Genomic DNA, 15,350 nt, shown 5'->3' with positions numbered 1-15,350 from the left:
TTGGGCGTCAGAATCTTAATCCAGGGTCGGGGGCAAGGTTATTCTGTTGCTGTGGCGATATGCTCTCACTCTGCTGCCAATCACATACAGCAGCTGACAAGATTGCTGGGAAATCTAAGGAGAGTGCAGTTCTGGGGTCAGAGGTCACACAAGCTGATGTTGGCAGGGATGCCTTTAAGCAGATGCAGCTCACATCTAAAGGTGATGCATATACTGGTGGGGAATACCAGAAGAGAAAAGGAAATATGATATTTCATTGCCTGCTGCTGTTTGCTGTTCCATGTTAGCTGGCTAGGCTGTTCTAAAAAAAAACCATCTTAAAATTCCACATCTCACTGGCACTTGCAATTTATTTCCTCTGGAGAAACACACCTGGTATCGTTCCACTGACTCCCCCATAGGCCCAGAAATCAATTTCACATGCCTAAAACACCTGGCCAGGTGAGACTGCTGGGAACGCAAACCGCACTCGGTTTTTAATGATTAGGGAAGGCTTGTAACACGGGCAGCAGCAGGGGCAGTGGCCTCTGTTTCCGAATACCTCACTATCAGTCTGCGAGGAAACCCGATCCACCCGGCCCACAGAGCTGAGGGGTGTGCATTTCACTATGACAGACAAGACAGGAAGCTCCTCTTTCAATCACTTCCTGTCACGGCAGCACACTGACACACTAACGATGAGAAATGAAGGCAGAGTTTCCTGTAGGAAGCTGCGCTGGGGCTGGGTGGAGTAAAGCAGGAGGTGGAGGCTGGGAATGAAATTACAGGGAGGGGACGGGGAGAAGGAGCGAAACACGATCACAATGGAGGCTGCGGATTAGACCTTCTTGAGAATTTCAAAGTAAAGACACACTGCACGGTCACGGTGGGGGTTGCCATGGCAACGGTGGATCGACACTGTTGATATGGAAACACAGGACAGGGGAAAGAGGGGAGGCTGAGGGGGTTGGGGGGGGGGGGGGGGGGTTGTGGCGGAGGGGATTCCCTGAGTCCTTTCGGAAAACAACAAAACCCCGGAACAAAAGGAATGTTCTAGCCGGTGGGCCAGACGGGGGCCAGGAGGACCGATGTCATTGCACAGGGTCTGCAGGCCTGCTGCTATTCGTGGCCAGGATAGCTGTCCGACTCAAAGTCAAGCCGTCGGGCCAATCCAGCCAAACATGCCAAGCCATGATGTCATCATCCAGTGAAATTACACTGCTAATCACTCACACCTCGCAAGTACTTATTTTCGGCTTAGGGCACAACAGAAAACAATAGCTCTCTAAAAATGAACATTCGCTCGGATGCACAAACCTGAACATATTTAGCAATAAGGATGTAAAAAAGCCAACAGAAGGTGACTTCTCCCAGCCAAATCTGTCCTGGGGAAAAATGGATAAACCCATGCCAGAACACCAACTGGCTTTGAGTCCCATCATCACCATTCCGCCAGCGGGAGAATGATGTCACCCGTCTGTGGAAAGACATTACCTCATGCTTTTGCAGGCCCCTCCCAATGGGTGTGTTCACAGTGCTGCCAGGACATCTGAGGACCAATCAGAGCTCCAGCATGTAACAGTAGCAAGCTCAGCACAATCCACACGCACGAGGCACAAGTTAACCCCTGACGCGCCGCACCGGCACCTGCTCCGTCTGCAGTTTTCCAAAGCATGAACAAAGCAGACAATGAGCAGCAATAAAAATAAGCGAGACAACAGATTTTTTTTTGTTTTCAAACAGGGCTGAATCAAGCCTTTTGAGTGGGGTAAATATTTTGTTCGAGAACTCAGAGGGCCCATTGAGGAGAGCGGAGCCGGTACCTGTGATGTGCTGGAACTCTATAGCTGTTCTAAACCTTTCCAGGTTGCCAGGCTCTTTGTGAGCGCTAATCCCTCTCTGGCTGTCAACTGGCTGCATATTTCACCCACGGGGGGAGAAGAATGTGTGTTCTCACATGGTCCCCCACCGCAGCCCAGTAACTCACACAGCACGGCGCTGCAGCCACGCTGCCTGCACCAGTGGCTCCGCCGCCCCGCTGACCTTTACACACCCCCACGACACGCACACGCTCCTCACCCCACACCGCACACTGCCCCAGACCACACCAAAACAGCAGCACCTTTGTTCCAGAAACTGAATGCTATAAGCTTCTTTTGTTTAGAAATTAGTTACACAAAGCTGTTTTTTTTAATCTATAAGGGCCTACGGGCGGGAAGGGGAGGGTCCATCTAAAATAAACTCAGAAAGAACACCCAGTTTCCCCTTTTCTCCTGTAAATGCCATCTCTCCTAACAAAGGGGGGCTGTGTCTTTGGAGGGATGTTTTACAGGCTCTCCCAGAAACAAAGGGAAGCGTGACCTTTGTGGGTTTGTCCTTGCTGTGGGTGTAAACTACACACCCATCCACCCGCTGAACACACTGCACACCACTTAAGATAACCGCGGTGAAATGTTTCCCGTGAGGCAAGCAAGTCTCCACATTCCTACTGGAACTTCCACAGTCCATAATCCACATCACTAACCAACTGCCTTATCCTGCTTGTACATCAGTCTAATGATTCCACAATAACACAACATGGTAAATATATACATAGTTATATTTCGATAATAAGACAATGTGTTTTATATATATATATTTGCGATATTGTATTATTGTTTCAGTATATAAAGTACAATATAATATTATATAACAGTTTAATAATATATGTTCGTGCAATGATGATATAATAATCCCATATAATGATTATGTAATACTGCATGACTATAGAATGTTATATAATAACAGAGTAAGTTTGCGAGCAGTTGGTTTTGAGGGCTGGAGCAGGAGGCAGGCTTTGCGCTGGCCTGTTCAGCACTCTGGCAGCATTAGCAAAGCGCAGTCCATCAGGTCTCCTTCAGCATCACTGGCTGTGACAGCCGCACAAGCAGGACCCCGTCCAGGCGCTCCACATCTGCTTCTCCACTTTAGAGAACATCTGTGCCAACAAATCTCCCGGATCCTTCCGGAACTGGGTTTCATTTAAGCAACACCCCCCCCCCCCCCCCCCCCCAAAACCCCCAGCCCTTGGTTCAATGTTCAATGCTATTTATAGAGTCAGTATTCTACGCTGCCAAGTAAAGAGGGAAAATGGAAAGGCAATAATCCCACTGTGCTGAGATCAGATGTCATCTGTTCCTCCATCAGTGCTGTTCCGAGCCTCTCTGACCCGCCAATCAACTCTCAGCACCACACAAAGTCTCCCTATTCAGCCAATCAGTTCTAAGCAATGCACCCCTGTCTCCCAGACCATCCAATTGGTTATCAGAGTTGCACGCAGCTGCTCTGCCCAATTTGTCACCCCTAACACTGCTCATTTTCGCTTTTACAAAGACAAAGTGTGATGCAATAAGGGCTTATATCAGACACCGGGGATCAACCAGGACAGACCCCTGGGAAGCAGCAGGAGCTGAAGCAGGAGGTTGTTCTGCCCAGGAGCCGCCAGGTACAACAGCAGAGACAGGGATGCCTGCCACCTAAGGACCTGAATCCTCCAGCACAGAATATGTGCCCGTTGCCTTAATAAAAACATATATGTATACTTTATATGTAAATATGTTTCCTTCTAGTTGCTTCTGCTTGTGTATCAAGAGAGAAATGGATTGATCTCTATGTTTCAGTGTCCTTGCTGCAAGAGTACAGTTCCTCTTCTTTCTGTTGTTTGAAAAGCCATTGAGGCCCAGAAATACACGTCCATTCTTGCATGACATCACATACAGAAGTTCTCCGCACACCACCCCTTTAAGGGGAAGTTCAGAATCGTTAAATCCATCAATCATCGGGCCATACACACTCACCAATAATCGACAATTAATTTTCAGCTGATCAATGCACAAGCTCATAGGTTATGGAGGGTCATCCCCTCTTGATCCAAAGTGTGACAGCCCCTCCTCCTCAGCATTCGCTGTGCCCCTGTATAGTATGAGAATCTCTGGAGTCAAAGACTTAAAGCACGTTTGATTCCATCGCAGACGCTCTTATCCAGAGGGAATTTACAAATCACTCTCCACAGCTGGATGGCTACTGAGGCGGTTTGGAGTAAGAACCTTGCCCAGGGGTACGACATCAGTGTCCCACCTGGTAATTGAACCACCAACGGGCTCCTCAGCCCCACACCGCACTGTTGCCCCAGACCATTAGAGAATGCCACGCTCATGGCATCTCCGGCAGAAGGTATGTGTCCTCAGGCTTTGCTCTAGCCCAACCCCCAGCATGCACTGGGCCACTGCACTCAAGCACCCCTCCCCGGCATGGTGCCCCTCTCCCTGGCCTGGATCCCACAGGGCAGATGCCAATGCAACTCTGGGCAGAGACTCTGTCCACACACTCAAACATAGACACACACACACACACAAAACAGATACACATGCTGTCATACTCAAAAATGGATGTCGTACTGATAATTTGACCTCTCCCTTTGTTGAAGCTACACATCTGATTTGCTGGCTTGTTATGAACATGGTTGAAGGGCCATGGTTTATCACACAGCATAGGAAGGCCAGCAGCACCTGAGCAACCAAGACGAAGGAGACAAAGAACACTGGAGCTGAATATCTGGTCATGATAGAATATCTGTGCTGCTACCTACACAAACCTTTACCACACACTCTGAGGGTGGCTAAAAATACCTTACTCTGCACATGTATCTGTGTGTGCATGTGCAGGATTTCATGCTCCAACCCTATCCCCCTGCTCCACACACACACACACAGGCGCACACACACACACACACACACACACACACACACACACACACACACAAACAGACACAAACACACACACACACACCAAATACACAGAGACACACACACAGCCATGCATACAGACACACACAAACAGATTCAAATGCAGGCACACTCAAAGACAGATACTCATACACACACACACACACACACACACACACACACACACACACACACACACATATGCTCACTTACTCTCTTCAAAACCATTGTATTTGCCCAGGTAATCAGTCAAACTCAAAAGAGGAATACGTTACGAGAAGTAAGAAGCTACAATAACTTCCTGTGCGCTCAGTGTTGTGGTCTGCTGGGACAGCAGACCCGCGCTCATTAGGCACATCAGAAAATACACACGCTAAAACAGCACACGCGTGTCCTAAAACTCCCCAGGCTCTGTGCTGTTCTTAAAGCATGCAGCGCCACAAACAAGCACACACAGCTCCATCTCTCACACACAGCCCAGGACAGACACACACTTCTCCATTCCGTGCGATGGCTCTGACCGCGGAGCTTGGCCTCGCTGGTGCCAGGATTATCTCCAGGCTGCACACTTACGTTCCCCTGCTCCACTTCCTGTAACGCTGGTGCCGACGCGACATGCTTCCTCGCACAGGGAGAGGAGACGGTCTGCCGAGGTGAGCGCGCTAACCCGCGGCAGCGGTGGCGACGCAGTGCTTTGGCCACCCTCTGCACCTCTGTCACTTTGCACCACACAGAGCTCTGAGGACACACATGCTTTTTTTTTCAGCTGTTTCCTGTGCCGTTCGCTTACTCACGGCTTCCTCGGAAAAAGTCATGACCCCGTGACATCAAAAACCCTCCCCTAGTCACCCTCCCCACCCGCTCGCCTGCTCCCTTCATCACCCGTGACCCTCAACAGCAGATAGAATGTCACATCTCAGCTCCTTGCTAATGCTGCTCCTTCTCACAGCGCTCAAAGAGAGCAGAGAGCCCTGTATCACACAGCCCCAGTACAGCACAGAACCTTGTATCACACAGCTCTAATACCGCAGACAACATTGTATCACACAGCCCCAGTACAGCAGACAACCTTGTATCACACAGTCCCAATACAGTAGAGAACCCTGCTGAAAGACAGTAGGGAACCCTTCATCACAGCACTCAAAGAGAGCAGAGAACCCTGCATCACAGCACTCAAAGAGAGCAGAGAACCCTTCATCACAGCACTCAAAGAGAGCAGAGAACCCTTCATCACAGCACCCAAAGAGAGCAGAGAACCCTTCATCACAGCACCCAAAGAGAGCAGAGAACCCTTCATCACAGCACCCATAGAGAGCAGAAAACCCTGCATCACAGCACCCAAAGAGAGCAGAGAACCCTTCATCACAGCACCCAAAGAGAGCAGAGAACCCTTCATCACAGCACCCATAGAGAGCAGAAAACCCTGCATCACAGCACTCAAAGAGAGCAGAGAACCCTTCATCACAGCACCCAAAGAGAGCAGAGAACCCTTCATCACAGCACCCAAAGAGAGCAGAGAACCCTTCATCACAGCACTCAAAGAGAGCAGAGAACCCTTCATCACAGCTCTCTGCTCTCACTTTTCTAACAGATCCTCGAGGAAAGTTCCACGTGCAGCACCCCGTTTTATTGATTACAGTCTCAGTCCTCAGGATGAGAGAGATCATTTTTGGTCTGTGTGTTTACAAGTACACACATGTGTCCGCTTTCTCATAAGTGCCTCCACGGACAAAACAAACAGGAAAAGGACATTTCCTCTGGGGTGCTCGCCATCCACATCTGGAATTGAAGAAGCTAAAAATGTGTCGATAGTACCATGCTTTATATACCATTTGGGAAAAGCTCACTGTCATCACAAAACTGCAGTGTCTGCAAGTTCTTTATGAGAGAAACACAATTTCAGTTCTCATACAATCACCAGAAAATTCACACAGCTGGAATTCACTAGACAATTAGAATGCTGCAACACCCTCATCTTAGCAACAAGCAACTCCTGTTTCCAGCAAGACAAACTCTGGTAAGACTGTGGTGAGACTCTGTTGAGACTCATCTGAGCTTTAGATATTCTCATTGAGCCACTAGCACTCACAGCCGACATATGTTTCAGTAACTTGCATCCGCAGGCCGCTTTCATTAGGAGTGTAACTACTGTTACCCATCCCTGGCGAGGGCCGTGAATAAGGCATGAGACAGCAGGTGTAAGTGGTGTGGCCGTTCACCTGAGAGGCCCGGATATGTTTCACCATTGCTGCAGACACAATGAGGCTTCTGGGTAACTGACCCCTTTTAAAGGAGGCCACCAAACACCAGGAACGGTACGGTGAACCAGACAGCACCTCCCCACCCCGGCATAAAAAAACATTCCTGACACAGTATGAGACGATAATGATTCTGTTATGATACAAGTCATATGTGTACACTTCTGATGCCTGTGGCTGTGTGTTTACAGTATGCTGTATATATTTTTAGCCTAACACTGTATCGCTATTTTGTATCTACAGTTAGACGATTTAGTTACTCAGGGGTATCTGTCAGGCAAGAGATTAATGACAGTGAAGAAATAGCACTGTGGTATTCGGCTAGACCTGGTAAATGTGTATGTAAAAAGAAACAGCCCACGCCCTACACTCCCCTACCAGACTCTTCGCATTTTCCTTGTGTGAGATCACACAAAAGCGGAGGCGGGGGTGTGGACACGGTGTATCTGCGTGGTGCGGGTCAAACTGTTCAGCCATGTCAGCCAGACAGAGGTCAATGTGAAGACCCTGGACCCCTGAACCCTGACCTCTGGGTCCTGTAATCCTCTCAGCCAATTTATCAGGGGTGCCACGGGGGTCCACCGCAGCCTTCAGAGTAACCCCTCCTCACTGCTTTGTCAGGACGAGCATATGTGTGTGCGTGTGTATGTGGGTGCACGCAGTGGTCCTCTGGCCCCACACGGCTGCATCACTGTGTTTTCCCTTTAGGAATACAGCACATCAGCATCTTAGTTACTATACATTGAAGACTGATAAAGCCCTCTCCACCACAAAATCAACCTGTGTCAGATGTATGTTCAGCAGATGTTTTTATTCAGTGTGACTTACAAAGCTTCCATTTAACACATCATCCTGCTGGACGTTTTACTGAAGCAGCTCAGACTGAGAGCCATGCAGGGAGCAACGGCAGTGCCCCGAACGGCGTTGGAACCTGCAAACCCCTGTATATTAGCCAGGTTCCCTAAGCTCTCCTGCACACAGTCGTGTTTTGCCTCACCACTGTTTCTGTGCTGCGGCAGATCGTTCCCACTGGTTTCTCACGTTTGGCCTAGTGAATGGAGCTGTGCTGAAAGCCGCCTGTTTGTTTCCCATGATGCCCGGTGCTGTGGCCGTTCTTGGAAGATCGCTGTTATGTTTTTCCACTCTTGGGAAAGCCGCGCTCCTCCGCCCCCAGCCCCAGCACTGGGCCTGCGCTGCTATTTTGGGAACTCCAGAGAGAATAGGCACAGCTCTGGGACCCTTTCTCCCGTGCACAGAACGGCCCCTTTCTTACGCACTCTGTAAATAATCTCATGCCTGTTTCCCTCTCTTTCTCAGGGCTGGTCCCTTTAAATCAGTATATGTCAGCCCACGCTGTAACACCAAAACAAGCATCTTGCATGTCCTGCTAAACAGACATACAGTAAAACACATAAACAAGCCTGGCATTTGTGATATGGTACAGATTTGAGACATTAGAGTATACTATCCTTTAACATCCTATCATGTAATATCCTGTTGTTTTGGTTTGGGTGTGGCAGATTCCTCTTTGGTGGGACCCAAAGCTTACATCCCCATGTTATCATGTGTTAATCCCCTCCCACACTTTTCCCACTGCTTTTAAAGGGTTGATCTTAAAGGTGAATACAGGTGAGAACCCTGGGCCTTCTGAGAGCAGGTCAGTTGAGACTGCGTGACTCATGAGCTGCTCAAAGGATAAAAGGACCATGCATAAAAAAGGCAATCAGCCAATTAGAGACTCATGTATTTGTCATCCCCACCCCTCTGTATGTAATCTGACACATGTGAACACGACACCCCTCAGATCACTCCCACGGTTGTGAGAGTGGAACCCCAAATTGCGAGTTCTGTGATGGAAATGAGCAGACAGCTGGCCTTATCTGCGCATTCCGGTGAGACAGGAAATGGGGAGTCTGCCTGCACTCCTCCTGGACCAGATGGAGAGGAAAAAATACCCAAACACCCCTCACTCCTTGTGGAGGAATCTCTCCCCTGCGTTTTGAGGATGACTCATCTTTGCGGGTTCACTGTCGGGCGCTCGACCACGAGGGAGGGCCACCAACCGGGTGTTATCACCCGCAGGAGGGTAATGATGAAACATGTCCCAGTGCCTGCAGGGGGCAGTGTGGACCACGCAGGGGGCTTAGACATCTCTCGCTTAGAGCTAGTGAGTGAAAGACAGGTGGTGCTAAGTGTTTTTATTCTTATGGACTAATTCAATACCAAACTCTACTGAGATGAATTTTAGTAATACTGCCTGTATACACATAAATGCTTACACAGTGACAGATGAAGCAGAAGCAAGATGATTGTTGTTATTATTATCATTATTGTTATTATCATCACCAGTAATATTCTAACATCAGCATTTCAGGGACACATAAAACAGTTTCAGTGGCACGAATCTGTAGCAAGAAAAAGCTAAAACCAAACAAAACAAAATCAATTAAACAAAAAACAAAAGATGATTTACTCATAGATATAATGTTTTTATAAAATAATGTGATAAATGAATACTGAATTCAACTCCTTTGCTCTAAGACAAAATAGAAATATATTTAAATATACTTATATGTTTATTTAAATATATCTGTCATGCTCAAGAAGTGAGGCACATAGTGCAGACACTTTCTGCTACTGATCTTGGATCAGAATTGTAATATCACACTTAAATTCTTAAGAAAGGACTGAATGTCGGCAGGGAGCAAAGACCTGAGCACAGAAACAGCCTTACAAGATCAGACATAACCCAAAAGTTCTGCCATGCATTTCCACAGCCTGCCAGATATATACTGTCCTTAAAGAACAAACACTGCTGTTCTGTGATCCCTAAACAGAATCAGCTTCATCAGCTAGAAATGCTGGAGGCCAGACCTACCTAACACGGCTAAGCAGTGGCCATGATACCCCTGCAGTCAGTAGAGTGTCAGATCTAGTAATTCTATATCTGAGGTGCAGGCACAGTTTTGACTTTGGTAGGGAGGCAGTGTCGTATTCAATCCCCCACAGACCAGAGTGGAGACCGGGGGGCGGCTAGCCTGCATTTGCCCATGAGGCATGTGGAGGAGGCAGGGTTGTCCTTGCTGGAGTGACAGCGCTGTCAGGGCAGGAGGATGACCCCTGACCCCTTCTGCTGGGCCTGTCTCCAGGGGCCACAAGGGAGGTGATCAATAAACTAAGTGTGTTAACTGTGCCGTGTTAAGTGCCTGGCCTGTAATATGCATGAGCCACACACTGGCACGTATGCACACACACACACACACGGCATAACAACACACACAAACACATACACAGACACACACACACACACACAGACACACACACACACACACATGGCACAACAACACGCACACACACACACACACACACACACACACACACACACACACAAACACATACACAGACACACATGGCACAACCACACAGACACACACAGACACAGACACAGACACACACAGACACAGACACAGACACATACACAGACACACACACACATGGCACAACAACATGCACACACACACACACACACACACACACACACACACACACACACACACACATACACAAACACATACACAGACACACATGGCACAACCACACAGACACACACAGACACACACACACAGCACAATTATATGAACACTCTGACACACACACACTCTGCTTCAAGCACACAGAGCTGAATAGACTGTGTGCTGCATACTGGAAAGCTATGCAGCAGTGACTCATTCTTACACCACAGCCCTGCCTGCCAACTTCGCACCAATCGCACACACTTAATCCGCCATGTGTCGCTTCATTAGATGCTTTTCATTTAGTGGTGTTCTGCAGCCCAGCTGACCTAGCAGCAGCTCTGACATCAGATCAGGCCCCTCCCTCCCGAAGCGGGGAGATTCCCACTGTCTGTACTCACTGACTGGCCTTTTAAATCGCACAAACACTGAGCTCCATTCTCTTCAGCTCATGTGAAAACAGGAGCTCTAGGGCAGACACAAGCCTTTCAGCCGCCGCTGAAGACAGCTGACCAAACATGAGCGTAATTAGGTAACCGGAAAGGGCCTCGCACCAGATATCAGACTATTACCACAAATTAACACACAAAGACCCTGCTGTGCCAATGCTTTGGAGTCAGTGATCTGTTCTCAGAGAAGGAAGCAGCAACAGGAAGAGTGAGCAGGCCGCTCCCTCTACAGACAATGCCAGTAGCAGCACTTAACCACTAGAGGGCAAAAGGAATGCCATTATGGAACATTTCTTATTCAATATGTACAATATGATGCTCATGACAAGTCTTGTCTGGGTGTACATGTTGGTCCCACAGTGATGATTCAGAGAAAGAGAAGATCCAAAAACTCACCGGAAGCAGACGGCGTGCCAGTCCGCGTTGAGCGCCTGCAGGTACTGATCATCATAGATCCTGAGTCTGCATCCTGAGCACACAGGCAAGTTCCCACCAGCTGCAATACACCCACACACAGGCAGGGGGTGTTAGACACACAGGCAAGTTCACACCACCTGCAGTACTCCCAGCAGCACTGACAGAGGCAGTCAGCATTGATACGTGCATGCACACAGACACACAGACACACACACACACAAATATGTGCTGAGCTGATTCAAATAAACTGGGATAGCATCAGCATGGAAACAAACACAGGTTTGGATGAAGTGAGTAATAACACACATGTATAGAGACAGTGGTGACACACAAGGGGACAGCACTGACACACGTATGGATGGGGACAGCACTGACACACGTATGGATGGGGACAGCACTGACACACGTATGGATGGGGACAGCACTGACACACGTATGGATGGATGTTGTCATGTAGCCACAGTGTCCTACAGGAAACAGGGTCTGTCAGTGAGCCCAGCGAGTGCAAATGGGGACTGCACCTCAGTGTCTGCGTGAGACAATTATGGGACAGGATGCGACACAAATTGCATTTGTTCCTTTACATCAAGAGGAATTGCTTCTTCCGACAAGTGACGTTTTACTCCTCTGGCTCTTCCCCAAACGCCATCGATTGCTTGTGGGTTCAGGGGAAGTCACTGGCAGAACACATTGATCGAATACAGGCACGTGATTCAAGTATGTGGCTGCGTCAGCAACCTTGCATTTGCCAAAACATGGCAAGGTCACAGGAGTTACATTCTTCTACCAGGAAAGAATCAGCCATGAAACGGCTTTCCAATCTGTCCTCGTCTTTTTCAAACAAAAGCCCAAGAGAGGATCAGATAACATTACTTAAAGTACAACTTGTGTCGAGCACCCGCTTACTATCTCTGTAAAGAGAAAAGCCGTATCGATCCTCCTCTTTCGGAGCCAAGCAGGCAGCCAGCCAATTAGTGAGAGTGCTAAGTAATACGCCGAGGACTCATTCCACTCCACATCGCGCTTACACTGTGCTGCAAGAATGTTCAGGACCTTCTATACGACACAAAACAAAAAACATCCGACAGTCCGCATTCTCCGTAAAATACTTAAGAGATGAAATGCGCAAACGGTTTCAGTACATCGCTTTAGAACTGCAGACTCGGGACCACGCTCCCTCTATGCCGTACGTACGTGCAAGCAACAAAATAGATAGTAAACCTACATTAGAGTATATATGTTTAATCATCTCTTTACAATAACTATTCTACTTCAAAAACGCCAGTAAGACAGTAAATCTCAGTGGAGACTGACTTAAGTCAATTCCTATACTTGGCAAGTTATATCTTTTGTGCTTGTCTTGTAAATGTTGACAAAATTTGACCGATGCTTTGCACACAACACTTTCACATTCTAATACATTAACGAACTCGTTTTCAACTTTGTCTGTTTTAATACACTGTTTAATAATAAAAGCGAATACTGATTCATCACTGTGAGTAAACCGTTGGTATGTCTCGTTAGACTTCAAATGGCTATTGCAGCAAAATCCCGCACCCAGCAAGACACGGTCTTTGGTATGACCAAGAATTAACTGCACATTTAAAGTTCTAACACTAGATTGTTCCGTCGCGCAGACATCTCTGCTTCGCATTGTGCGCATCCCCACCATAGCGCTATTATTATTCCAGCGACTGTATGCGACGTCGTCTTGCACTGCAACGTGCGTTATTAGGAGAAGACGCTGACACCCTTCCTCCTCACAATCAACCACACCTCCGGCGTTAAACACAGCACCTGCCTCACCTTCCTCCTCTCCCATGCGTTCGTCCTTCCACGTGCAGCAGAACAGCATCAACCTCATTCACCCACCGACCGGGAGCTCCGCGAGAGCTTGTTTCAGTAACAGGAACTCTGGAGAATCCGCTCTCCTAGCGCAGCCCGCTGCTGTATCCGCACTGAGCACGCGAACGCTTAAGGAGGAAGGGATGGGGCAGCTTTTCAGGGACGGAGGATGGGCCAGCGAAAACAGAGCGCGCAGGCAGCCGCGGGAGGGAAGCTTGGGGTTGGCCAACTGAGATCGATCCCTGGAAAGTGAATGGAAATTCGTCTGCGCAAAGGAGGGGGCGGGCGCGTGGGTGAGGTATGCTGCGCGACACATTATATGTCATATTTTACTGTGGAGTCATGTGCTTGCATTTACAGTGTTACAAAGCTCGCGCGAGTAAAAACGGAAGCATGCAAAGCTGGCGTCTCCTACTAATATTTTAGTATGAAAACGTGTTAAAGCGAAACGCATTATGATAATTGTATATCACTACATGTGAAATTACTTCTAGGAATAACTATTTCATTTAATTTATTACGCTCCACGACCAAGATTTCACAGAGCACATGTATTATGTAGGCCATACTACAAGATAATGTAACTACACAAACTAAAAACAGAAACTGCTCTAAAAAGACACCACACAGATTTCACAAGAAATATTCTGTTTTATTCATCTATTTACTGAAGAGGTTACAATGCCAGGATTTCCCCAGCTAATTGAAAAAAAAAGTATAGGCAAAAGTGCATTATCCCACTCCAACCCCCCTCATCCCAGTCATTTTAACAAATATAAAATCCCATGTAAGACAAAAGACTCTTCAGATACACCAATGAGCAAAATAACAAGAAAATACAATAACTGTTATTTGTGGTAAACAGATTTTATACATGTCCCAAATGGGCATTTGTGGCAGACTTACAGTGCGCACTTAAGAGCTGTCATCTTCGCTCTTCAGAGCACTTACTGAAGGAAGACTCAAGACAGCCAGTAGACCAAAAGAAAAGCACACAACCACATCAGCAGAATAAAATATCGCTGAGGGAAAAAAATGCACCAGAAAGCAAACAAAAAATTGGTTTAATACACATACACTTGTCCACAGTGACTGAAATGCACAAGCAACACCAAAAAAAATCAGTTGATTTCATTTCATAAATTACAACTTTTTGTCCAAGTAGAAGTAAAAAGACAAGCACAAAGCTGTGAATTACAATAATAAAAATATTAAATCTGCAAATTCAGAATCTAAATGGATTTGACTGCAGCTGCTCCACGACCCAACAATCTGCTATATGACAATCCTAAAGCAAAGAAACAAGCCAAGACAGGCATTCTGAAATGGAATCCTCCTATGAGGAAATGATGTCACAAAATAATACGTCTACAATATGTTTTATAGATATGTTCATGTTTTGACAATTTTAATTGTCAAAAATATTTATTTCACACATACATTCACCAGAATGACTGAAAAAAGCACATTTTCATCAGCCGCAGCAACTGGGGACCTGGCCCACACGGTCCCTGTCCCTGGACAACAGTTTCCTGAATCAGTTTAATGTTTACCTGTTTGCACTGCGGGTCATGGCTCTCACAGCAGAAGGCTTTTTCTATACTTTTACAAGACAGACTATGAATGTCAAAAAAGCAGGAGTCACACAAACGTGTCACCTACACTTGAGTAACTGCTTTACATAGGCTGCTGGTGAGACCACCATCCCACAGTGTTGCTGCTGTTTTTCACAGTTCTCAGAAATAGCAGCTAAGCAACTTGTGTCTGGACATGCCCAGAGGTCTATCAGCTCTCCAAAAGGCACAGAAGGAGTTCTACCTGGCCACAAACTGAGGGGTACAATTTACCATCAAGAGCCATGAGACATATACAGGTCAAATGCGTGTTATACTGTACGTATGTTCTCCTCAAGACCCTTGACTTCAAATGTGTTAACAATGCATCCAATTAAAAAAACAAAGGGAGCTGATAACCAATGGGAATTTAACAAACTCAGTGGGGGCAATAAGCATTAGTCCTGAAAGATGAAGTGTGCTAGAGGCAGAATGAATGCATTTATAAAAATAAATGTGTGTTACAGTGCATACACATCATCAACTAGAGTTAGAACAACATTTTGTCACATTT

General features: G+C 47.1%; 1 protein-coding gene across 2 annotated transcripts in view; it reads right to left on the bottom strand.

Moving 5' to 3' along the window:
- Positions 1-13,454, bottom strand: part of LOC118775151 (LIM domain kinase 1-like) — a 30,889-nt gene extending 17,435 nt beyond the window's left edge. Inside the window, exons 1-2 of one of the 2 annotated variants that reach the window (XM_036524899.1) lie at positions 13,185-13,454; positions 11,358-11,457 (exon numbers count right to left, since the gene is read on the bottom strand). In XM_036524899.1, the coding sequence (XP_036380792.1) occupies positions 11,358-11,457; positions 13,185-13,242 (158 nt within the window). In that variant the 5' untranslated portion in view covers positions 13,243-13,454. Of the gene's footprint in view, positions 1-5,315; positions 5,372-11,357; positions 11,458-13,184 lie in introns of those variants that run through there. The other variant, XM_036524900.1, reaches the window with a different exon arrangement.
- Between the last annotated feature and the right edge of the window lie 1,896 nt (positions 13,455-15,350).

The sequence above is a fragment of the Megalops cyprinoides genome, chromosome 3 (genome assembly GCF_013368585.1).
Source record: "Megalops cyprinoides isolate fMegCyp1 chromosome 3, fMegCyp1.pri, whole genome shotgun sequence".
Classification (NCBI taxonomy): Eukaryota; Metazoa; Chordata; class Actinopteri; order Elopiformes; family Megalopidae; genus Megalops; species Megalops cyprinoides.
This window is presented reverse-complemented; position numbering and strand designations above follow the sequence as displayed.